Source organism: Lampris incognitus, chromosome 3 (assembly GCF_029633865.1).
Source record: "Lampris incognitus isolate fLamInc1 chromosome 3, fLamInc1.hap2, whole genome shotgun sequence".
NCBI lineage: Eukaryota > Metazoa > Chordata > Actinopteri > Lampriformes > Lampridae > Lampris > Lampris incognitus.
The window spans coordinates 117,799,031-117,824,614 of NC_079213.1; the positions used below are offsets into that span (position 1 = coordinate 117,799,031).

The 25,584-nt window shown below is 41.8% G+C and overlaps 1 protein-coding gene across 1 annotated transcript in view; it reads left to right on the plus strand.

Moving 5' to 3' along the window:
* The window catches only part of cdc14ab (cell division cycle 14Ab), a 207,255-nt gene that overhangs the window by 97,750 nt on the left and 83,921 nt on the right, over positions 1-25,584 (plus strand). Inside the window, exon 16 of the mRNA XM_056276949.1 lies at positions 7,271-7,631. Within this exon, the coding sequence (XP_056132924.1) occupies positions 7,271-7,631 (361 nt within the window). The remainder of the gene's footprint in view (positions 1-7,270; positions 7,632-25,584) is intronic.

The following is a 25,584-nucleotide window of genomic DNA, read 5'->3' on the forward strand; positions in this document are numbered from 1 at the left end:
ATATGTGGAATAAATGATGACGGAATCCAGAGAAGGTTATTGTCCGAGACTAATCTCACATCTAATAGTGCCCTGTCCCTAGCCCAAGCCATTAAGTCAGCAAACAAAAATGTTCAGGACTTACAGACAAAAACAGGAGCTATGTCATGTAATGCAATGAAGAGCAGTGGGACAGAGAGCAATGGACAGAAGACAGAGAGCTGTCCAAGTGCTGGTGATGGTAATAAAGACTGTTACCATGGCAAAATTAAGTCAAGGGGAAGCATACACCCACTGACTGTCGTTTCAAAAAGGAAAAATGTCATGCATGTGGAATGACTGGGCACATAGCCAGATCATGTCACAATAAGAAAAAGGGCAAACGCTGAAAAGAGGACTGACAGAAGACCCTGCGAGAGACGTTTCACACTGGAGCGCAGTGCACACTATCGTTCTCATAGAGTGGCCGAGGGAAGCGATCCCTCTGATGAGGAACAAGCGTTTTCGTTATACAGGTGGAGATGAGGATGAGAGGGAGTCACCCTATAAAGTGTGCATGGGTGTAAATGGGTAACCAGTGACATTTGTGATTGATACTGGATGCTATTTCACCATACTAAATGAAAGTACTTGCAAAGAAAAAGTCAAAAATGCTCCTAAATTACAAAAAAAGCCTTGATTTGAGAACATACAGTCCCTTCCTTGCAAAAGTATTCAGCCCCCTCGACAGTCATCACTAATTTCTGGATTATAAAAGACACACACATCTGGTCCTGAACAATATTATTGTTGTGAACCTATAAGCTCTACCAGCATGTTCCCACAGCCAAAATAAGTTATGTTTCACTGACTTTATGTAAATAAATTAAAAACTAAAATATAGTACTTGCATAAGTATTCAACCCCCACATATCAATACTGTGTAGAGTACCCTTTTGCTGCAGTAGCAGCCATGATTCCCTTGGGGTAAGTATGTACAAGCTTTGCGCATTCTTCTGGAGTAATTTTTGCCCTTTCTTCTTAGCAGAATTTGAACAGGTCTTGCAGGTTGGTGGGATAGCGTCTCTGGACTGTGATTTTCAGTCTGTGCCACAGATTTTCAATGGGGTTGAGGTCTGGACTTTGACTTGGCCTCTCCAAAACCTTCACCTTTTTGTTGCTGAGCCATGCCATTGTTGCTTTAGCCTTGTGCTTAGGATCATTGTTCTGCTGGAAGGTGAACCTTCTCTCAAGTGTCAGTTTTATGGCAGACTGCAACAAGTTTTCCTCCATATGTCCCTGTATTTAGCTTCATCCATTATTCCCTCAATGTGAACAAGGTTCCCAGTGCCTGCAGCTGAAAAGCAACCCCATAGCATTATGCTGCCGCCGCCATGCTTCACTGTAGGGAGGGTGTTTTTTAGGGCACGAGCAGTGTTAGGTTTGTGCCACACATAACGCTTTGAGTTTTGGCCAAAAAGCACCTCATCTGACCACAAAACCTTTACCCACATCCTAACTGGGTGTCTCTTGTGCTTGGTAGCAAACTGCAAGCATGGTTTTATATGCACAGTTTTGAGCAACGGCTTTTTTCTTGCCACCCTCCCATACAGGCCAGATTTATGGAGAGCCGTGATATGGTTGACTCATGCACATTTACTCCAGTTTCAGCCACTGACCTCTGGAGCTCCTCCAAAGTGACTGCAGGATCGTCTGTGGCTTTCCTCACCAGCCCACGTCTTGCTGGGACACTTAGCTTTGAGGGACGGCCTGTCCTACAAAGCATCTGGGTGGTGTGACACAACTTGCACTTTCTGACAATGGATCCAACAGTGTTCTGTGGGACATCCTAACACTTGGACATTGTTTTGTGTCCCTTTCCCGCCTTCTGCATTTTAATCACTTTGTCTCTTAGTTCAGTATTCTGCTCCTTTGTCTTCATGTTCTGATGGAGTTCATGCCTGGCTAATGAACTTTATACAGAGTGCTTTTTATACCCATAAACCAGACCGGTACTTTAATATCTTACAGGTGCACAGTAATTATGTCCAATTGTGTTTACCTGATGAGTCTATTTTAGGAAAATTTGTCATTTGTGTAAACTTGGAGCTTTCAGAGCACAAGGGGTTGAATACTTATGCAAGCACTATATTTTACTTATTAATTCATTTACAAAAAGTCAGCGAAATATAACTTATTTTGGCTGTGGGAACATGCTGTTAGAGTCAAGTCAAGTCAAGTCAAGTTAAACCCAATATCACAAATTACAAATGTTCCTCAGTGGGCTTAACAGCAACACAACGTCCTGTCCTTAGACCCTCTCATTGAGTTAGAGCTTATGGGTTCATAAAAATAATATTGTTCAGGACCAGATGTGTGAGTATCTTTTATAATCCAGAATTTAGTGATGAGTGTCAAGGGGGTTGAATACATTGGCAAGGCACTGTATACAATAGAGAAAAATACCTGTGCCGGGTAAAACTTATGTGAAAGTGAAATACCACCAGCAGGAAAAGACACTGCCGATCATAGCAGTTAAAGGCTCAGGTCCAAACTTATTGGGAAAATGATGGTTGAAGCATGTTAAACTAGACTGGACGGAAATAAAGCACATTGAGGGCATCTGGGTAGTGTAGCGATCTATTCCATTGCCTGCCAACATGGGGAGTGTAGGTTCGAATCCCCATGTTACCTCCGGCTTGGTCAGGCCTCCCTACAGACACAATTTGCCGTGTCTGAGGGTGGGAAGCCGGATGTAGGTCTGTGTCCTGGTCGCTGCACTAGCGCCCCCTCTGGTCGGGCGGGGCGCCTGTTCAAGGGGGGTGGGGGAACTGTGGGGAATAGCATGATCCTCTCATGTGCTATAGCCCCCTGGCAAAACTCCTCACTGTCAGGTGAAAAGAAGCGGCTGGCAACTCCGCATGTATTGGAGGAGGCATGTGGTAGTCTACAGCCCTCCTCAGATCAGCAGAGGGGGTGGAGCAGCGACCGGGACAGCTTGGAAGAGTGGCGTAATTGGCTGGATACAATTGGGGAGAAAAAGGGGGAAAAGTCCTAAAAAAAGGAAAAATAAATAAAGCACTTTGCAAACCACCCACAGTCACTGACCCTGCAGCATGTGCTCTCAAAGCATGAGGGAATATATAAAAGGAGCTGGGAACCTTAAAAGGTTTTAAAGCAACCATTAATATCCCTGCTGATGCTACTCCCCGCTTCTATAGACCAAGATGCGTTCCCTATGCTATGAGGCCTAAAGTTGAGGCTGAGATTGACAGGTTGATAACAGAGGGCATTATCGCTCCAGTTAAATACTCTGACTGGGCAGCTCCTGTCGAGCCCTTGATCAAACCTGATGGTGACTGTTGACTATGTGGAGATTATAAATTAACTGTAAGCAGAGTCTCCTCCTTGAAACTATACCCCATACCCAGTCGAGGATTTGATGGCTGTGTTAGCTGGAGGCCAACAGTTCACCAAACTTGACATGAGTCATACATATCAGCAAATACAAATTGATGAAAAGTCTAAGTATCTTACTTTGAACACACAGAGGAATGTTTATATACAACAGGATTCTCTTTGGGGTATCCTCAGCCCCTGCAATCTTCCAGAGAACCATAGAGAGGGTTCTCCAGGGCATACCCCAAGTCGCTGTTTATCTGGATGATATCTTAGTTACCAGGGCAACTAGAGAGATGCACCTCAGGAACCTGGATGAGGTGTTGACCAGGCTGGAAGATGCTGGTCTCAGACTAAAGAGAAGCAAATGCATATTGCTTGCTGATGAGGTTTAGTACCAAGGACATAAAGTGGATGCTAAGGAAGTGCACACTGTGGAAGCCAAGGTAAAAGCTGTTGTTGATGCTCCAGCCCCAACTAATATGACAGAACTTAAGGCTTACTTGGGCTTGTTGAATTATTACAATCGCTTCCTTCCCAACCTCTCCACATTGCTGGCCCCCTTGCATTACCTGTTGAAGAAGGATGTAGTCTAGAGATGGAGTGACTGTCAAGACAAACCCTTCAGGAAGTCCAAAGACTTATTGAAGTCAGCAGATGTTTCAGTGCACTACTCTGGAGATAAGGCTCTAATATTATCCAGTGATGCCTCACCATATGGCACAGGAGCCGTACTGTCCTACAAAATGGAAGATGGAACAGAAAAAACAATTGCTTTTGTATCTCGAACCTTGTCACTTGCAGAGTAGAAGTATTCACAGCTGGACAAGGAAGGTTTGGCTGTGATATTTGGAATAAAGAGGTTCCACAAATGCATCTATGGCAGGAACTTCACTATAGTAAATGATCACACGCCCCTGGTCTCATTGTTCAGTGAGACTAAGCCTGTACCTCAGATGGTCTCACCACATGTACAGCGTTGGGCTGTATGGCTCAGAGCTTATGAGTATAGCATTGTATACAGGCCCAGAAAGCAGCATGCCAATGCATATGCCCTCAGTAGGCTGCCCTTGCCTGAGTCCCTCCTTGCAGAAGGAGAGGATGATCAAGTTCTGATACTGGAATTGATGGATGATGCACCAGTGACTACAGAACAAGTGAAACTGGACAGCAAAATATGTGACACTGTCACATGTGCATGAGTATATACTAAAAGGATGGCCTTCTACAGTAGTAGAATTCATGCCTTACTTTATCTGACACTTAGAGCCAAGTGTTCATGATGGGTGTGTTCTGTTGGGTGCTTGAGCAGTTATTCCCCAACAAGGAATAAAAATTATGGTAAAGTTGCTGCATCGGGCCCATCCAGGAATGAATGTCTAGGATGAAGGGCCTAGCAAGGTCATATCTTTGGTGGCCACAGATGGACCAGGATGTAGAGAGGGAAGTAAACCAGTGTGATGTCTGTCAACAAAACAGCAAGTCTCCCCCTACAGCACCATCGCATCCCTGGGAATGGCCAGAGAAGCCATGGACTCGACTTCATGTGGATTATGCAGGTCCATTCTTAGTGTTGTTTGATTCCCATTCTAAATGGATGGAGGTACATCCAGTCAATACAGCAATCAGCCATGGAACCATTGAAAAACTCAAGATAAAAGTTTCAGTGTCCGTAGTCTACCCCAGATGTTGGTGAGTAATAATGCTACTTGCTTTACAAGTGCTGAGTTTGCTAATTTCATGAGTAAAAATGAAATTAGACATATGACTTCAGCCCCTTTTCATCCTTCGCCCAATGGATTGGCTGAACAAACGGTTCAGACCTTCAAAGAGGGCATGAAGAAGATGCAAGGAAGAAGGGAGAGTTTGGAAACAAAAGTATCCAGATTCCTGTTTAGTTACAAAATCACCCCTCACTCTACCACAGACTTGTCCCCAGTGGAGATGCTGATGTCCCAGAGGCCTAGGTCCGCCTTTGGCCTGTTACTCCTGGACTTGAAATCCAAGAGAGAAAAGAAACAGTGGACACAAACAATGAGTCATGACACAAATACTAAACTCAGAAGTTTTGCAACTGGTGATCAGATTTTTACTAAAAACTAAGGGTACGGTCCCAAATAGATGTCTGCAGCCATTGAGAGCCGCACATGTCCACTGTCATACACAGTTCTCATTTGGGAATGGACAGATTCTGAGGAGACATGTTGATAAGATCAGGAGACAGGAGCTCAGCGAGATTTGAAATTATTTTCATTTCAGTTGCTTATATTTAAAGGGAACTTGGTTATAAAAAAGCTTTTTGGAAAAAAAGAAACTTTTGGCAAATGTTGTTTGTGTATTACATTCTCTTGTTTTCTGACCTGTCCAGTAAGTCTATATAAAGAAGAAGATGGGTGTATCTGTTCTCTCTCATTTTGTTTGTTGAAGTTGCCAAAGATGAGTAAATCTAAAGAACAGCTACTTCTTGAGTCCTGAGTCCTCAGTAATGTTTTTTGGGTGCAGTATGTTATAGGAGACAAAACAAGAGAGGCAAGATTGAGATGGCTTGGGCATGTGTGAAGGGGAGATGCTGTGTATATTGGGAGAAGGATGCTGAATATGAAGCTGCCAGGGAAGAGGAAAAGAGGAAGGCCAAAGAGGAGGTTTATGGATGTGGTGAGGGAGGACATGCAGATGGCTGGTGTGGCAGAGGAAGATGCAGAGGACAGGAAGAGATGGAAACGGATGATCCACTGTGGCGACCCCTAACAGGGGCAGGTGAAAGAAAACGTTATGGGAGGAATGTGTCACAACACACAGTGCATCACACCCTGCTGCGTATGGGGCTGCATAGCCGCAGACCAGTCAGAGTGCCCATGGTGGCCCCTATCCACCATTGAAAATACCTACAATGGGTACATGAACATCAGAACTGGACCTGGTACCAGGTACACCCCTTCATGGTAATGTTATTCTCTGATGACAGTGGCCTCTTTCAGCAGGATAATGTGCCCTGCCACACTGCACACATTGTTCAGGAGTGCTTTGACAAGGTGTTGCCCTGGCCTCCAAATTCTCCAGATCTCAGTCTGATTTAGCATCTGTGGCATGTGCTGGACCGACAAGTTTGATCCACAGCGGCTCCACCTCACAATTTGTAGGACTTGAAGGATCTGCTGCTAATGTTTTGGTGCCAGATACCACAGGACACCTTCAGGGGTCTTGGAGAGTTCATGCTTCGGCAGGTCCGTGCTGTTTTGGTGACATACGGAGGACCCACAGCATATTAGGCTGGTGGTCATAATGTTTTTTTCTCATCAGTGTGTACCTTCTAGTAGTAGTAGTATTTTTTATGTATAACCAGTAACACTTGCCTTATCCTAATGTATAGCAGAAGTATTAACCCATCTTGCTATTTAATTAGTACTGTCCATCCTGTCTTCATGTACAGCTAGTACCATCTGTCGTGTCCAAACATACAGCTTGTGCTATATTCCTATTCTTGGGATATGGCTCGGACCCTGTCTTAACATAGGTTATATGCCATCCTAATATGTATCCAGTGTTATGTACTGTATTATAACGTATAGCCATCAGTATATAACCTGTATTCATGTATAGTTGGTAGTATCTACACTGGCCTGACACAAGGCCAGTGGTATTTCCATTCTCCAGGCAGAAAGGCCTCTTGACAGAGAAGCTTTTAGTGTAAAAACTTCAGTTTATTTCAACAGGTGTTTGAAGTGAGTTTGTGGATAAGCAATTGTCAAGTTAAGGGAAGAGTCAGTATTGTTAATATCTCTGTGGCGTTAAAGTGTTTTGGATGTTAATTCCAGTGGTCCATTAGCTTGGTGTTGTATGTTTGAGTCATTGTCTTTGTCTGTTGACAAAGACTGACAACATCTGTTCCACCACCTCCCTCTCCCCATCTCAGCATCTCCATCAACTCCAGGCTCGCCAGTTCCCTTGGTGACCTGTACATCACCGATGTTACCCCCAACCCCCCCTCCCCCTTCCCAACCTACATGCCCTCTGCTGGCCGACCGTCCCTTGGCCTAGGGGGTTTTGGCAATGGGCTCCATAAAACTCAACATGAAGTCAACAACAACAGTCAGTATGTGGCTCCTCCTGGTGGCAGTTCAGGTCCAGGGAAAAGCCAAGGCTTCGGCCCCCCTACTACTGCCCTCCATCATACAGGCCAGCTCTGGCATCACGACTTTGGCCCCTACAGACCCCCAGCCCCTTACAGTGGTCTGAAGGGACCCTCAGGCCGGTACCTCAGCCGCTCCATTCCTGTAAGTCTGTTTTCTCCCCAGATCCATTCAGGTAATAGGAAAAAAACTGATGCAAAGCTACATAACTCTACTACTACCACCTAAACTACCACTATTAGCAGAATCCTGACTTTCTGTCTTGTAAATTGTTGTAAAATGTTTTCATGATCTCAGCTCTCTCTTCTTCCTTTTCTCCTCTGCTTTATATTGTCTCTTCAGCATCTGGCCTAAAGCGTTCCATATGTAATGCCTCTGACATTTTAGCCATTTGACTGCATGTGTGAGCACTAACCTGGTGACTGTTTACAGCTGACAAATACCAAGCGGGCACTGGGCACCAATATGAAATGTTTGCCATGATGAACATCTCACTGCTTTATATGATGCATGACATTCAGGGGCTCATCAGTTTGCTGGGCAGAGGGCAGTAATGTGCTGGCCTCTCATCGGGTCTTTTGGATTCATTTGTTTTAAAGCCACATCATTTCAGCAAAATTCCACTACTAACAGCATTACCTCACAGCTTTCAGACAGTATTTAATATCCAAAGGAATTGAATCAAGTGCAACTGCACTTGGTATATATTCGTGAAGACGTTTCGCCTCTCATCCAAGAGGCTTCATCAGTTCGTGCCTTTCTGACTAGACCAAGCTAGTCTGACTGGCTGGTGATGAAACTCAGATATTTATCCTCTTTGGAGTCGTTATCAGAGCTGATGATGTCCATGGCTCTTTGTGTTCCGATGTTTAGCAACGACAATCGTTATCAGACCTATTGATATGCGTGGCTCTTTTGTGTTCCAATGTTTAGCCACGCCCTTCGTTATCAGAGCTATTGATGTGCATGGCTCTTTGTGATCCGATGTTAAGCAGCGACGGTCGTTGGGGGTGTTAGTTTCGACTTCGTTAGTGCTCCATTCTGTGGTCATGGGTCGTTGGAGCCGTTAGTGACCGACTGTTGTTCTTGGAGGCTAGGCTTCTTGAGTTTCCTGGGTAGAGATGAAAGGACGGCATTGTAAGTGGGAGATAGGTGGTGTCGCAGACCTCCTCCTCTGTTGAGGGATGGTTTTTCGAGTTTTGCATAGATGGCTTCCTTCACCCCTCTTTCAAACCATCTATCTTCCCTGTCCAAAATGTGTACGTTGCTGTCCTCAAAGGAAGAAGAAGCTTAGCCTCCAAGAACTACAGTCGGACACTAGCGGCTCCAACGACTCATGACCAAAACGAAATGTGATTTTTGGCAAACCGATCGACATGAGTCAAGATTTAAAGCCTTTGTCCTCTTAGAATCAACACGTAGTCCACCCAGATTGCTCATTCGCTCATCGGTTATGGTGGACCTGAGGTAGGTTTTCACCAGCTACAGCGTAGAAAAACTCACAAGAAGCAGAATTCAGTGGGATTGCGACTGCGATGTTGCAGAGTCTGAAGAGCTCTAAAAACACTTCTTTATACGGCTCAATGGACCAGCTCTACTGTACTACAAGGTCTCTGCATCCCAGTCTGTATTTTCCTTTCTAAAATCCGGCTTAAGTGATGTAGTTCATGCCCCAAGTCATCAGTATTAAAATTCAGCTGAACTGATGTAGTTCATGCCCCAAGTCATCAATATTAAAATTCAGCTGAACTGATGTAGTTCATGCCCAAACCATTAATATTAAAATTCAGCTGAGTTGATGTAGTTCATGCCCCAAGTCATCAGTATTAAAGTTCAGCTGAACTGATGTAGTTCATGCCCTGAGCCATCAATATTAAAATTCAGCTGAACTGATGTAGTTCATGCCCCAAGTCATCAGTATTGAAATTCAGCTGAGCTGATGTAGTTCATGCGCCAAGCCATCAATATTAAAATTCAGCTGAACTGATGTAGTTCATGCCCCAAGCCATCAATATTAAAATTCAGCTGAACTGATGTAGTTCATGCCCCAAGCCATCAGTATTAAAATTCAGCTGAGCTGATGTAGTTCATTCCCCTAGTCATCAGTATTAAAATTCAGCTGAACTGATGTAGTTCATGCCCCAAGTCGTCAGTTTTAAAATTCAGTGGAACTGATGTAGTTCATGCCCCAAGTTGTCAGTATTAAAATTCAGCTGAGCTGATGTAGTTCATGCCCCAAGTCGTCAGTTTTAAAATTCAGCTGAACTGATGTAGTTCATGCCCCAAGCCATCAATATTAAAATTCAGCTGAACTGATGTAGTTCATGCCCCAAGCCATCAATATTAAAATTCAGCTGAACCGATGTAGTTCATGCCCCAGGTCGTCAGTTTTAAAATTCAGCTGAGCTGATGTAGTTCATGCCCCAAGTCGTCAGTTTTAAAATTCAGCGGAACTGATGTAGTTCATGCCCCAAGTTGTCAGTATTAAAATTCAGCTGAGCTGATGTAGTTCATGCCCCAAGTCGTCAGTTTTAAAATTCAGCTGAACTGATGTAGTTCATGCCCCAAGCCATCAATATTAAAATTCAGCTGAACTGATGTAGTTCATGCCCCAAGCCATCAGTATTAAAATTCAGCTGAGCTGATGTAGTTCATTCCCCTAGTCATCAGTATTAAAATTCAGCTGAGCTAATGTAGTTCATGCCCCAAGTCATCAATATTAAAATTCAGCTGAGCTGATGTAGTTCATGCCCCAAGCCATCAATATTAAAATTCAGCTGAGCTGATGTAGTTCATGCCCCAAGTCGTCAGTTTTAAAATTCAGCTGAAGTGATGTACTTCATGCCCCACGTCATCAGTATTAAAATTCAGCTGAGCTGATGTAGTTCATGCCCCAAGTCATCAATATTAAAATTCAGCTGAACTGATGTAGTTTATGGCCAAACCATCAATATTAAAATTCAGCTGAGCTGATGTAGTTCATGCCCCAAGCCGTCAGTTTTAAAATTCAGCGGAGCTGATGTAGTTCAAGCCCCAAGTCGTCAGTTTTAAAATTCAGCTGAACTGATGTAGTTCATGCCCCAAGTTGTCAGTATTAAAATTCAGCTGAGCTGATGTAGTTCATTCCACTAGTCATCAGTATTGAAATTCAGCTGAACTGATGTAGTTCATGCCGCAAGTCGTCAGTATTAAAATTCAACTGAGCTGATGTAGTTCATGCCCCAAGTCGTCAGTATTAAAATTCAGCTGAACTGATGTAGTTCATACCCCAAGCCATCAATATTAAAATTCAGCTGAACCGATGTAGTTCATGCCCCAAGTCGTCAGTATTAAAATTCAGCTGAGCTAATGTAGTTCATGCCCCAAGTCATCAATATTAAAATTCAGCTGAGCTGATGTAGTTCATGCCCCAAGCCATCAATATTAAAATTAAGCTGAGCTGATGTAGTTCATGCCCCAAGTCGTCAGTTTTAAAATTCAGCTGAAGTGATGTACTTCATGCCCCACGTCATCAGTATTAAAATTCAGCTGAGCTGATGTAGTTCATGCCCCAAGTCATCAATATTAAAATTCAGCTGAACTGATGTAGTTCATGGCCAAACCATCAATATTAAAATTCAGCTGAGCTGATGTAGTTCATGCCCCAAGCCGTCAGTTTTAAAATTCAGCGGAGCTGATGTAGTTCAAGCCCCAAGTCGTCAGTTTTAAAATTCAGCTGAGCTGATGTAGTTCATGCCCCAAGTCGTCAGTTTTAAAATTCAGCTGAACTGATGTAGTTCATGCCCCAAGCCATCAATATTAAAATTCAGCTGAACTGATGTAGTTCATGCCCCAAGCCATCAGTATTAAAATTCAGCTGAGCTGATGTAGTTCATTCCCCTAGTCATCAGTATTAAAATTCAGCTGAGCTAATGTAGTTCATGCCCCAAGTCATCAATATTAAAATTCAGCTGAGCTGATGTAGTTCATGCCCCAAGCCATCAATATTAAAATTCAGCTGAGCTGATGTAGTTCATGCCCCAAGTCGTCAGTTTTAAAATTCAGCTGAAGTGATGTACTTCATGCCCCACGTCATCAGTATTAAAATTCAGCTGAGCTGATGTAGTTCATGCCCCAAGTCATCAATATTAAAATTCAGCTGAACTGATGTAGTTTATGGCCAAACCATCAATATTAAAATTCAGCTGAGCTGATGTAGTTCATGCCCCAAGCCGTCAGTTTTAAAATTCAGCGGAGCTGATGTAGTTCAAGCCCCAAGTCGTCAGTTTTAAAATTCAGCTGAACTGATGTAGTTCATGCCCCAAGTTGTCAGTATTAAAATTCAGCTGAGCTGATGTAGTTCATTCCACTAGTCATCAGTATTGAAATTCAGCTGAACTGATGTAGTTCATGCCGCAAGTCGTCAGTATTAAAATTCAACTGAGCTGATGTAGTTCATGCCCCAAGTCGTCAGTATTAAAATTCAGCTGAACTGATGTAGTTCATACCCCAAGCCATCAATATTAAAATTCAGCTGAACCGATGTAGTTCATGCCCCAAGTCGTCAGTATTAAAATTCAGCTGAGCTAATGTAGTTCATGCCCCAAGTCATCAATATTAAAATTCAGCTGAGCTGATGTAGTTCATGCCCCAAGCCATCAATATTAAAATTAAGCTGAGCTGATGTAGTTCATGCCCCAAGTCGTCAGTTTTAAAATTCAGCTGAAGTGATGTACTTCATGCCCCACGTCATCAGTATTAAAATTCAGCTGAGCTGATGTAGTTCATGCCCCAAGTCATCAATATTAAAATTCAGCTGAACTGATGTAGTTCATGGCCAAACCATCAATATTAAAATTCAGCTGAGCTGATGTAGTTCATGCCCCAAGCCGTCAGTTTTAAAATTCAGCGGAGCTGATGTAGTTCAAGCCCCAAGTCGTCAGTTTTAAAATTCAGCTGAACTGATGTAGTTCATGCCCCAAGTTGTCAGTATTAAAATTCAGCTGAGCTGATGTAGTTCATTCCACTAGTCATCAGTATTGAAATTCAGCTGAACTGATGTAGTTCATGCCGCAAGTCGTCAGTATTAAAATTCAACTGAGCGGATGTAGTTCATGCCCCAAGTCGTCAGTATTAAAATTCAGCTGAACTGATGTAGTTCATACCCCAAGCCATCAATATTAAAATTCAGCTGAACCGATGTAGATCATGCCCCAAGTCGTCAGTATTAAAATTCAGCTGAGCTAATGTAGTTCATGCCCCAAGTCATCAATATTAAAATTCAGCTGAGCTGATGTAGTTCATGCCCCAAGCCATCAATATTAAAATTAAGCTGAGCTGATGTAGTTCATGCCCCAAGTCGTCAGTTTTAAAATTCAGCTGAAGTGATGTACTTCATGCCCCACGTCATCAGTATTAAAATTCAGCTGAACTGATGTAGTTCATGGCCAAAACATCAATATTAAAATTCAGCTGAGCTGATGTAGTTCATGCCCCAAGCCGTCAGTTTTAAAATTCAGCGGAGCTGATGTAGTTCAAGCCCCAAGTCGTCAGTTTTAAAATTCAGCTGAACTGATGTAGTTCATGCCCCAAGCTGTCAGTATTAAAATTCAGCTGCACTGATGTAGTTCATGCCCCAAGTCGTCAGTATTAAAATTCAGCTGAGCTGATGTAGTTCATGCCCCAAGTCATCAGTTTTAAAATTCAGCTGAACCGATGTAGATCATGCCCCAAGTCGTCAGTATTAAAATTCAGCTGAACTGATGTAGTTCATGCCCCAAGTCGTCAGTATTAAAATTCAGCTGAGCTGATATAGATCATGCCCCAAGCCATCAATATTAAAATTCAGCTGAGATGATGTAGTTCATGCCCCAAGTCGTCAGGTTTACAATTCAGCTGAACTGATGTAGTTCATGCCCCAAGCCATCAATATTAAAATTCAGCTGAACTGATGTAGTTCATGCCCCAAGCCATCAGTATTAAAATTCAGCTGAGCTGATGAAGTTCATTCCCCTAGTCATCAGTATTGAAATTCAGCTGAACTGATGTAGTTCATGCCGCAAGTCATCAGTATTAAAATTCAACTGAGCTGATGTAGTTCATGCCCCAAGTCGTCAGTATTAAAATTCAGCTGAACTGATGTAGTTCATACCCCAAGCCATCAATATTAAAATTCAGCTGAACCGATGTAGTTCATGCCCCAGGTCGTCAGTTTTAAAATTCAGCTGAGCTGATGTAGTTCATGCCCCAAGCCATCAATATTAAAATTCAGCTGAACTGTTTTAGTTCATGCCCCAAGTCGTCAGTTTTAAAATTCAGCGGAGCTGATGTTGTTCATGCCCCAAGTCGTCAGTATTAAAATTCAACTGAGTTGATGTAGTTCATGCCCGAAGTCGTCAGTATTAAAATTCAGTGGAACTGATATAGTTCATGCCCCAAGCCATCAATATTAAAATTCAGCTGAACTGATGTAGTTCATGCCCCAAGCCATCAATATTAAAATTCAGCTGAACCGATGTAGTTCATGCCCCAGGTCGTCAGTTTTAAAATTCAGCTGAGCTGATGTAGTTCATGCCCTAAGTCGCCAGTATTAAAATTCAGCTGAGCTGATGTAGTTCAAGCCCCAAGTCGTCAGTATTAAAATTCAGCTGAACTGATGTAGTTCATACCCCAAGCCATCAATATTAAAATTCAGCTGAACCGATGTAGTTCATGCCCCAGGTCGTCAGTTTTAAAATTCAGCTGAGCTGATGTAGTTCATGCCCCAAGCCATCAATATTAAAATTCAGCTGAACTGTTTTAGTTCATGCCCCAAGTCGTCAGTTTTAAAATTCAGCGGAGCTGATGTTGTTCATGCCCCAAGTCGTCAGTATTAAAATTCAACTGAGTTGATGTAGTTCATGCCCGAAGTCGTCAGTATTAAAATTCAGTGGAACTGATATAGTTCATGCCCCAAGCCATCAATATTAAAATTCAGCTGAGCTGATGTAGTTCATGCCCCAAGTTGTCAGTTTTAAAATTCAGCTGAACTGATGTAGTTCATGCCCAAACCGTCAATATTAAAATTCAGCTGAGCTGATGTAGTTCATGCCCCAAGTCATCAGTATTAAAATTCAGCTGAACTGAGTAGTTCATGCCCTGAGCCATCAATATTAAAATTCAGCTGAACTGATGTAGTACATGCCCCAAGTCATCAGTATTAAAATTCAGCTGAGCTGATGTAGTTCATGCGCCAAGCCATCAAAATTAAAATTCAGCTGAACCGATGTAGTTCATGCCCCAAGTCGTCAGTTTTAAAATTCAGCGGAACTGATGTAGTTCATGCCCCAAGTTGTCAGTTTTAAAATTCAGCGGAACTGATGTAGTTCATGCCCCAAGTTGTCAGTATCAAAATTCAGCTGAGCTGATGTAGTTCATGCCCCAAGCCATCAATATTAAAATTCAGCTGAACCGATGTAGTTCATGTCCCAGGTCGTCAGTTTTAAAATTCAGCTGAACCGATGTAGTTCATGCCCCAAGTCGTCAGTTTTAAAATTCAGCGAAACTGATGTAGTTCATGCCCCAAGTTGTCAGCATTAAAATTCAGCTGAGCTGATGTAGTTCATGCTCCAAGTCGTCAGTTTTAAAATTCAGCTGAACTGATGTAGTTCATGCCCCAAGCCATCAATATTAAAATTCAGCTGAATTGATGTAGTTCATGCCCCACGCCATCAATATTAAAATTCAGCTGAACCGATGTAGTTCATGCCCGAAGTCGTCAGTATTAAAATTCAGCTGAACTGATGTAGTTCATACCCCAAGCCGTCAATATTAAAATTCAGCTGAACCGATGTAGTTCATGCCCCAAGTCGTCAGTTTTAAAATTCAGCTGAGCTGATGTAGTTCATGTCCTAAGCCATCAATATTAAAATTCAGCTGAACCGATGTAGTTCATGCCCCAAGTCGTCAGTTTTAAAATTCAGCGGAACTGATGTAGTTCATGCCCCAAGTCGTCAGTATTAAAATTCAGCTAAGCTAATGTAGTTCATGCCCCAAGTCATCAATATTAAAATTCAGCTGAGCTGATGTAGTTCATGCCCCAAGCCATCAATATTAAAATTCAGCTGAGCTGATGTAGTTCATGCCCCAAGTCGTCAGTTTTAAAATTCAGCTGAACTGATGTAGTTCATGCCCAAACCGTCAATATTAAAATTCAGCTGAGCTGATATAGTTCATGCCCCAAGTCATCAGTATTAAAATTCAGCTGAACTGAGTAGCTCATGCCCTGAGCCATCAATATTAAAATTCAGCTGAACTGATGTAGTACATGCCCCAAGTCATTAGTATTAAAATTCAGCTGAGCTGATGTAGTTCATGCGCCAAGCCATCAAAATTAAAATTCAGCTGAACTGATGTAGTTCATGCCCTAAGCCATAAATATTAAAATTCAGCTGAACCGATGTAGTTCATGCCCCAAGCCATCAGTTTTAAAATTCAGCTGAGCTGATGCAGTTCATGCCCCAAGCCATCAATATTAAAATTCAGCTGAACCGATGTAGTTCATGCCCCAAGTCGTCAGTTTTAAAATTCAGCGGAACTGATGTAGTTCATGCCCCAAGTTGTCAGTTTTAAAATTCAGCGGAACTGATGTAGTTCATGCCCCAAGTTGTCAGTATTAAAATTCAGCTGAGCTGATGTAGTTCATGCCCCAAGCCATCAATATTAAAATTCAGCTGAACCGATGTAGTTCATGTCCCAGGTCGTCAGTTTTAAAATTCAGCTGAACCGATGTAGTTCATGCCCCAAGTCGTCAGTTTTAAAATTCAGCGAAACTGATGTAGTTCATGCCCCAAGTCATCAGTATTAAAATTCAGCTGAGCTGATGTAGTTCATGCGCCAAGCCATCAAAATTAAAATTCAGCTGAACCAATGTAGTTCATGCCCCAAGTCGTCAGTTTTAAAATTCAGCGGAACTGATGTAGTTCATGCCCCAAGTTGTCAGTTTTAAAATTCAGCGGAACTGATGTAGTTCATGCCCCAAGTTGTCAGTATCAAAATTCAGCTGAGCTGATGTAGTTCATGCCCCAAGCCATCAATATTAAAATTCAGCTGAACCGATGTAGTTCATGTCCCAGGTCGTCAGTTTTAAAATTCAGCTGAACCGATGTAGTTCATGCCCCAAGTCGTCAGTTTTAAAATTCAGCGAAACTGATGTAGTTCATGCCCCAAGTTGTCAGCATTAAAATTCAGCTGAGCTGATGTAGTTCATGCTCCAAGTCGTCAGTTTTAAAATTCAGCTGAACTGATGTAGTTCATGCCCCAAGCCATCAATATTAAAATTCAGCTGAATTGATGTAGTTCATGCCCCACGCCATCAATATTAAAATTCAGCTGAACCGATGTAGTTCATGCCCCAAGTCGTCAGTTTTAAAATTCAGCGGAACTGATGTAGTTCATGCCCCAAGTCGTCAGTATTAAAATTCAGCTAAGCTAATGTAGTTCATGCCCCAAGTCGTCAGTTTTAAAATTCAGCTGAACTGATGTAGTTCATGCCCAAACCGTCAATATTAAAATTCAGCTGAGCTGATGTAGTTCATGCCCCAAGTCATCAGTATTAAAATTCAGCTGAACTGAGTAGCTCATGCCCTGAGCCATCAATATTAAAATTCAGCTGAACTGATGTAGTACATGCCCCAAGTCATTAGTATTAAAATTCAGCTGAGCTGATGTAGTTCATGCGCCAAGCCATCAAAATTAAAATTCAGCTGAACTGATGTAGTTCATGCCCTAAGCCATCAATATTAAAATTCAGCTGAACCGATGTAGTTCATGCCCCAAGCCATCAGTTTTAAAATTCAGCTGAGCTGATGCAGTTCACGCCCCAAGCCATCAATATTAAAATTCAGCTGAACCGATGTAGTTCATGCCCCAAGTCGTCAGTTTTAAAATTCAGCGGAACTGATGTAGTTCATGCCCCAAGTTGTCAGTTTTAAAATTCAGCGGAACTGATGTAGTTCATGCCCCAAGTTGTCAGTATTAAAATTCAGCTGAGCTGATGTAGTTCATGCCCCAAGCCATCAATATTAAAATTCAGCTGAACCGATGTAGTTCATGTCCCAGGTCGTCAGTTTTAAAATTCAGCTGAACCGATGTAGTTCATGCCCCAAGTCGTCAGTTTTAAAATTCAGCGAAACTGATGTAGTTCATGCCCCAAGTCATCAGTATTAAAATTCAGCTGAGCTGATGTAGTTCATGCTCCAAGTCGTCAGTTTTAAAATTCAGCTGAACTGATGTAGTTCATGCCCCAAGCCATCAATATTAAAATTCAGCTGAATTGATGTAGTTAATGCCCCACGCCATCAATATTAAAATTCAGCTGAACCGATGTAGTTCATGCCCGAAGTCGTCAGTATTAAAATTCAGCTGAACTGATGTAGTTCATACCCCAAGCCGTCAATATTAAAATTCAGCTGAACCGATGTAGTTCATGCCCCAAGTCGTCAGTTTTAAAATTCAGCTGAGCTGATGTAGTTCATGTCCTAAGCCATCAATATTAAAATTCAGCTGAACCGATGTAGTTCATGCCCCAAGTCGTCAGTTTTAAAATTCAGCGGAACTGATGTAGTTCATGCCCCAAGTCGTCAGTATTAAAATTCAGCTGAGCTAATGTAGTTCATGCCCCAAGTCATCAATATTAAAATTCAGCTGAGCTGATGTAGTTCATGCCCCAAGCCATCAATATTAAAATTAAGCTGAGCTGATGTAGTTCATGCCCCAAGTCGTCAGTTTTAAAATTCAGCTGAAGTGATGTACTTCATGCCCCACGTCATCAGTATTAAAATTCAGCTGAGCTGATGTAGTTCATGCCCCAAGTCATCAATATTAAAATTCAGCTGAACTGATGTAGTTCATGGCCAAACCATCAATATTAAAATTCAGCTGAGCTGATGTACTTCATGCCCCAAGCCGTCAGTTTTAAAATTCAGCGGAGCTGATGTAGTTCAAGCCTCAAGTCGTCAGTTTTAAAATTCAGCTGAACTGATGTAGTTCATGCCCCAAGTTGTCAGTATTAAAATTCAGCTGAACTGATGTAGTTCATGCCCCAAGTCGTCAGTATTAAAATTCAGCTGAGCTGATGTAGTTCATGCCCCAAGTCATCAGTTTTAAAATTCAGCTTAACCGATGTAGATCATGCCCCAAGTCGTCAGTATTAAAATTCAGCTAAACTGATGTAGTTCATGCCCCAAGTCGTCAGTATTAAAATTCAGCTGAGCTGATATAGATCATGCCCCAAGCCATCAATATTAAAATTCAGCTGAGATGATGTAGTTCATGCCCCAAGTCGTCAGTTTTACAATTCAGCTGAACTGATGTAGTTCATGCCCCAAGCCATCAATATTAAAATTCAGCTGAACTGATGTAGTTCATGCCCCAAGCCATCAGTATTAAAATTCAGCTGAGCTGATGAAGTTCATTCCCCTAGTCATCAGTATTAAAATTCAGCTGAACTGATGTAGTTCATGCCCCAAGTCGTCAGTTTTAAAAGTCAGCTGAGCTGATGTAGTTCATGCCCTAAGCCATCAATATTAAAATTCAGCTGAACCGATGTAGTTCATGCCCGAAGTCGTCAGTTTTAAAATTCAGCGGAACTGATGTAGTTCATGCCCCAGGTCGTCAGTTTTAAAATTCAGCTGAGCTGATGTAGTTCATGCCCCAAGTCGTCAGTTTTAAAACTCAGCTGAACTGATTTAGTTCATGCCCCAATCCATCAATATTGAAATTCAGCTGAACTGATGTAGTTCATGCCCCAAGCCATCAGTATTAAAATTCAGCTGAGCTGATGTAGTTCATTCCCCTAGTCATCAGTATTAAAATTCAGCTGAACTGATGTAGTTCATGCCGCAAGTCGTTAGTATTAAAATTCAACTGAGCTGATGTAGTTCATGCCCCAAGTCGTCAGTATTAAAATTCAGCTGAACTGATGTAGTTCATACCCCAAGCCATCAATATTAAAATTCAGCTGAACCGATGTAGTTCATGCCCCAGGTCGTCAGTTTTAAAATTCAGCTGAGCTGATGTAGTTCATGCCCTAAGCCATCAATATTAAAATTCAGCTGAACTGATGTAGTTCATGCCCCAAGTTGTCAGTATTAAAATTCAGCTGAACTGATGTAGTTCATGCCCCAAGTCGTCAGTATTAAAATTCAGCTTAGCTGATGTAGTTCATGCCCCAAGCCATCAATATTAAAATTCAGCTGAGCTGATGTAGTCCATGCCCCAAGTCGTCAGTTTTAAAATTCAGCTGAACTGATGTAGTTCATGCCACAAGCCGTCAGTTTTAAAATTCAGCTGAAGTGATGTAGTTCATGCCCCAGGTCATCAGTATTAAAATTCAGCTGAGCTGATGTAGTTCATGCCCCAAGTCGTCAGTATTAAAATTCAGCTGAACCGATGTAGTTCATGCCCCCAAGTCGTCAGTATTAAAATTCAGCTGAACCGATGTAGTTCATGCCCCAAGTCATCAGTATTAAAATTCAGCTGAACTGATGTAGTTCATGCGCCAAGTCATCAATATTAAAATTCAGCTGAACTGATGTAGTTCATGGCCAAACCATCAATATTAATTTTCAGCTGAGCTGATGTAGTTCATGCCCCAAGTCATCAGTATTAAAATTCAGCTGAACCGATGTAGTTCATGCACCAAGTTGTCAGTATTAAAATTCAGCTGAACTGATGTAGTTCATGCCCCAAGTCGTCAGTATTAAAATTCAGCTGAGCTGATATAGATCATGCCCCAAGCCATCAATATTACAATTCCGCTGAGATGATGTAGTTCATGCCCCAGGTCGTCAGTTTTAAAATTCAGCTGAGCTGATGTAGTTCATGCCCCAAGCCATCAATATTAAAATTCAGCTGAACCGATGTAGTTCATGCCCCAAGTCGTCAGTTTTAAAATTCAGCGGAACTGATGTAGTTCATGCCCCAAGTTGTCAGTATTAAAATTCAGCTGAGCTGATGTAGTTCATGCCCGAAGTCGTCAGTATTAAAATTCAGCTGAACTGATGTAGTTCATACCCCAAGCCGTCAATATTAACATTCAGCTGAACCGATGTAGTTCATGCCCCAAGTCGTCAGTTTTAAAATTCAGCTGAGCTGATGTAGTTCATGCCCCAAGCCATCAATATTAAAATTCAGCTGAACCGATGTAGTTCATGCCCCAAGTCGTCAGTTTTAAAATTCAGCGGAACTGATGTAGTTCATGCCCCAAGTTGTCAGTATTAAAATTCAGCTGAGCTGATATAGTTCATGCCCCAAGTCGTCAGTTTTAAAATTCAGCGGAACTGATGTAGTTCATGCCCCAAGTTTTCAGTATTAAAATTCAGCTCAGCTGATGTAGTTCATGCCCCAAGTCGTCAGTTTTAAAATTCAGCTGAACTGATGTAGTTCATGCCCCAAGCCATCAATATTAAAATTCAGCTGAACTGATGTAGTTCATGCCCCAAGCCATCAATATTGAAATTCAGCTGAACCGATGTAGTTCATGCCCCAAGCCATCAATATTAAAATTCAGCTGAACCGATGTAGTTCATGCCCCAGGTCGTCAGTTTTAAAATTCAGCTGAGCTGATGCAGTTCATGCCCCAAGCCATCAATTTTAAAATTCAGCTGAGATGATGTAGTTCATGCCCCAGGTCGTCAGTTTTAAAATTCAGCTGAGCTGATGTAGTTCATGCCCCAAGCCATCAATATTAAAATTCAGCTGAACCGATGTAGTTCATGCCCCAAGTCGTCAGTTTTAAAATTCAGCTGAGCTGATGTAGTTCATGCCCCAAGCCATCAATATTAAAATTCAGCGGAACTGATGTAGTTCATGCCCTCGTCAGTTTTAAAATTCAGCGGAACTGATGTAGTTCATGCCCCAAGTTTTCAGTATTAAAATTCAGCTCAGCTGATGTAGTTCATGCCCCAAGTCGTCAGTTTTAAAATTCAGCTGAACTGATGTAGTTCATGCCCCAAGCCATCAATATTAAAATTCAGCTGAACTGATGTAGTTCATGCCCCAAGCCATCAATATTAAAATTCAGCTGAACCGATGTAGTTCATGCCCCAAGCCATCAATATTAAAATTCAGCTGAACCGATGTAGTTCATGCCCCAGGTCGTCAGTTTTAAAATTCAGCTGAGCTGATGTAGTTCATGCCCCAAGCCATCAATTTTAAAATTCAGCTGAGATGATGTAGTTCATGCCCCAAGTTGTCAGTATTAAAATTCAGCTGAGTTGAGGTAGTTCATGCCCCAAGTCATCAGTATTAAAATTCAGCTTAACCGATGTAGTTCATGCCCCAAGTTGTCAGTATTAAAATTCAGCTGAACTGATGTAGTTCATGCCCCAAGTCGTCAGTATTAAAATTCAGCTGAGCAGATATAGATCATGCCCCAAGCCATCAATATTACAATTCCGCTGAGATGATGTAGTTCATGCCCCAGGTCGTCAGTTTTAAAATTCAGCTGAGCTGATGTAGTTCATACCCCAAGCCGTCAATATTAAAATTCAGCTGAACCGATGTAGTTCTTGCCCCAAGTCGTCAGTTTTAAAATTCAGCTGAGCTGATGTAGTTCATGCCCCAAGCCATCAATATTAAAATTCAGCTGAACCGATGTAGTTCATGCCCCAAGTCGTCAGTTTTAAAATTCAGCGGAACTGATGTAGTTCATGCCCCAAGTTGTCAGTATTAAAATTCAGCTGAGCTGATGTAGTTCATGCCCCAAGTCGTCAGTTTTAAAATTCAGCGGAACTGATGTAGTTCATGCCCCAAGTCGTCAGTATTAAAATTCAGCTGAGCTGATATAGATCATGCCCCAAGCCATCAATATTACAATTCCGCTGAGATGATGTAGTTCATGCCCCAGGTCGTCAGTTTTAAAATTCAGCTGAGCTGATGTAGTTCATGCCCCAAGCCATCAATATTAAAATTCAGCTGAACCGATGTAGTTCATGCCCCAAGTCGTCAGTTTTAAAATTCAGCGGAACTGATGTAGTTCATGCCCCAAGTCGTCAGTATTAAAATTCAGCTGAGCTGATGTAGTTCATGCCCGAAGTCGTCAGTATTAAAATTCAGCTGAACTGATGTAGTTCATACCCCAAGCCGTCAATATTAAAATTCAGCTGAACCGATGTAGTTCATGCCCCAAGTCGTCAGTTTTAAAATTCAGCTGAACTGATGTAGTTCATGCCCCAAGCCATCAATATTAAAATTACGCTGAACCGATGTAGTTCATGCCCCAAGTCGTCAGTTTTAAAATTCAGCGGAACTGATGTAGTTCATGCCCCAAGTTGTCAGTATTAAAATTCAGCTGAGCTGATGTAGTTCATGCCCCAAGTCGTCAGTTTTAAAATTCAGCGGAACTGATGTAGTTCATGCCCCAAGTTGTCAGTATTAAAATTCAGCTGAGCTGATGTAGTTCATGCCCCAAGTCGTCAGTTTTAAAATTCAGCTGAACTGATGTAGTTCATGCCCCAAGCCATCAATATTAAAATTCAGCTGAACCGATGTAGTTCATGCCCCAAGCCATCAATATTAAAATTCAGCTGAACTGATGTAGTTCATGCCCCAAGTCATCAATATTAAAATTCAGCTGAACTGATGTAGTTCATGGCCAAACCATCAATATTAAAATTCAGCTGAGCTGATGTAGTTCATGCCCCAAGTCATCAATATTAAAATTCAGCTGAGCTGATGTAGTTCATGCCCCAAGCCATCAATATTAAAATTAAGCTGAGCTGATGTAGTTCATGCCCCAAGTCGTCAGTTTTAAAATTCAGCTGAAGTGATGTACTTCATGCCCCACGTCATCAGTATTAAAATTCAGCTGAGCTGATGTAGTTCATGCCCCAAGTCATCAATATTAAAATTCAGCTGAACTGATGTAGTTCATGGCCAAACCATCAATATTAAAATTCAGCTGAGCTGATGTACTTCATGCCCCAAGCCGTCAGTTTTAAAATTCAGCGGAGCTGATGTAGTTCAAGCCTCAAGTCGTCAGTTTTAAAATTCAGCTGAACTGATGTAGTTCATGCCCCAAGTTGTCAGTATTAAAATTCAGCTGAACTGATGTAGTTCATGCCCCAAGTCGTCAGTATTAAAATTCAGCTGAGCTGATGTAGTTCATGCCCCAAGTCATCAGTTTTAAAATTCAGCTTAACCGATGTAGATCATGCCCCAAGTCGTCAGTATTAAAATTCAGCTAAACTGATGTAGTTCATGCCCCAAGTCGTCAGTATTAAAATTCAGCTGAGCTGATATAGATCATGCCCCAAGCCATCAATATTAAAATTCAGCTGAGATGATGTAGTTCATGCCCCAAGTCGTCAGTTTTACAATTCAGCTGAACTGATGTAGTTCATGCCCCAAGCCATCAATATTAAAATTCAGCTGAACTGATGTAGTTCATGCCCCAAGCCATCAGTATTAAAATTCAGCTGAGCTGATGAAGTTCATTCCCCTAGTCATCAGTATTAAAATTCAGCTGAACCGATGTAGTTCATGCCCCAAGTCGTCAGTTTTAAAAGTCAGCTGAGCTGATGTAGTTCATGCCCTAAGCCATCAATATTAAAATTCAGCTGAACCGATGTAGTTCATGCCCGAAGTCGTCAGTTTTAAAATTCAGCGGAACTGATGTAGTTCATGCCCCAGGTCGTCAGTTTTAAAATTCAGCTGAGCTGATGTAGTTCATGCCCCAAGTCGTCAGTTTTAAAACTCAGCTGAACTGATTTAGTTCATGCCCCAATCCATCAATATTAAAATTCAGCTGAACTGATGTAGTTCATGCCCCAAGCCATCAGTATTAAAATTCAGCTGAGCTGATGTAGTTCATTCCCCTAGTCATCAGTATTAAAATTCAGCTGAACTGATGTAGTTCATGCCGCAAGTCGTTAGTATTAAAATTCAACTGAGCTGATGTAGTTCATGCCCCAAGTCGTCAGTATTAAAATTCAGCTGAACTGATGTAGTTCATACCCCAAGCCATCAATATTAAAATTCAGCTGAACCGATGTAGTTCATGCCCCAGGTCGTCAGTTTTAAAATTCAGCTGAGCTGATGTAGTTCATGCCCTAAGCCATCAATATTAAAATTCAGCTGAACTGATGTAGTTCATGCCCCAAGTTGTCAGTATTAAAATTCAGCTGAACTGATGTAGTTCATGCCCCAAGTCGTCAGTATTAAAATTCAGCTTAGCTGATGTAGTTCATGCCCCAAGCCATCAATATTAAAATTCAGCTGAGCTGATGTAGTCCATGCCCCAAGTCGTCAGTTTTAAAATTCAGCTGAACTGATGTAGTTCATGCCACAAGCCGTCAGTTTTAAAATTCAGCTGAAGTGATGTAGTTCATGCCCCAGGTCATCAGTATTAAAATTCAGCTGAGCTGATGTAGTTCATGCCCCAAGTCGTCAGTATTAAAATTCAGCTGAACCGATGTAGTTCATGCCCCCAAGTCGTCAGTATTAAAATTCAGCTGAACCGATGTAGTTCATGCCCCAAGTCATCAGTATTAAAATTCAGCTGAACTGATGTAGTTCATGCGCCAAGTCATCAATATTAAAATTCAGCTGAACTGATGTAGTTCATGGCCAAACCATCAATATTAATTTTCAGCTGAGCTGATGTAGTTCATGCCCCAAGTCATCAGTATTAAAATTCAGCTGAACCGATGTAGTTCATGCACCAAGTTGTCAGTATTAAAATTCAGCTGAACTGATGTAGTTCATGCCCCAAGTCGTCAGTATTAAAATTCAGCTGAGCTGATATAGATCATGCCCCAAGCCATCAATATTACAATTCCGCTGAGATGATGTAGTTCATGCCCCAGGTCGTCAGTTTTAAAATTCAGCTGAGCTGATGTACTTCATGCCCCAAGCCATCAATATTAAAATTCAGCTGAACCGATGTAGTTCATGCCCCAAGTCGTCAGTTTTAAAATTCAGCGGAACTGATGTAGTTCATGCCCCAAGTTGTCAGTATTAAAATTCAGCTGAGCTGATGTAGTTCATGCCCGAAGTCGTCAGTATTAAAATTCAGCTGAACTGATGTAGTTCATACCCCAAGCCGTCAATATTAAAATTCAGCTGAACCGATGTAGTT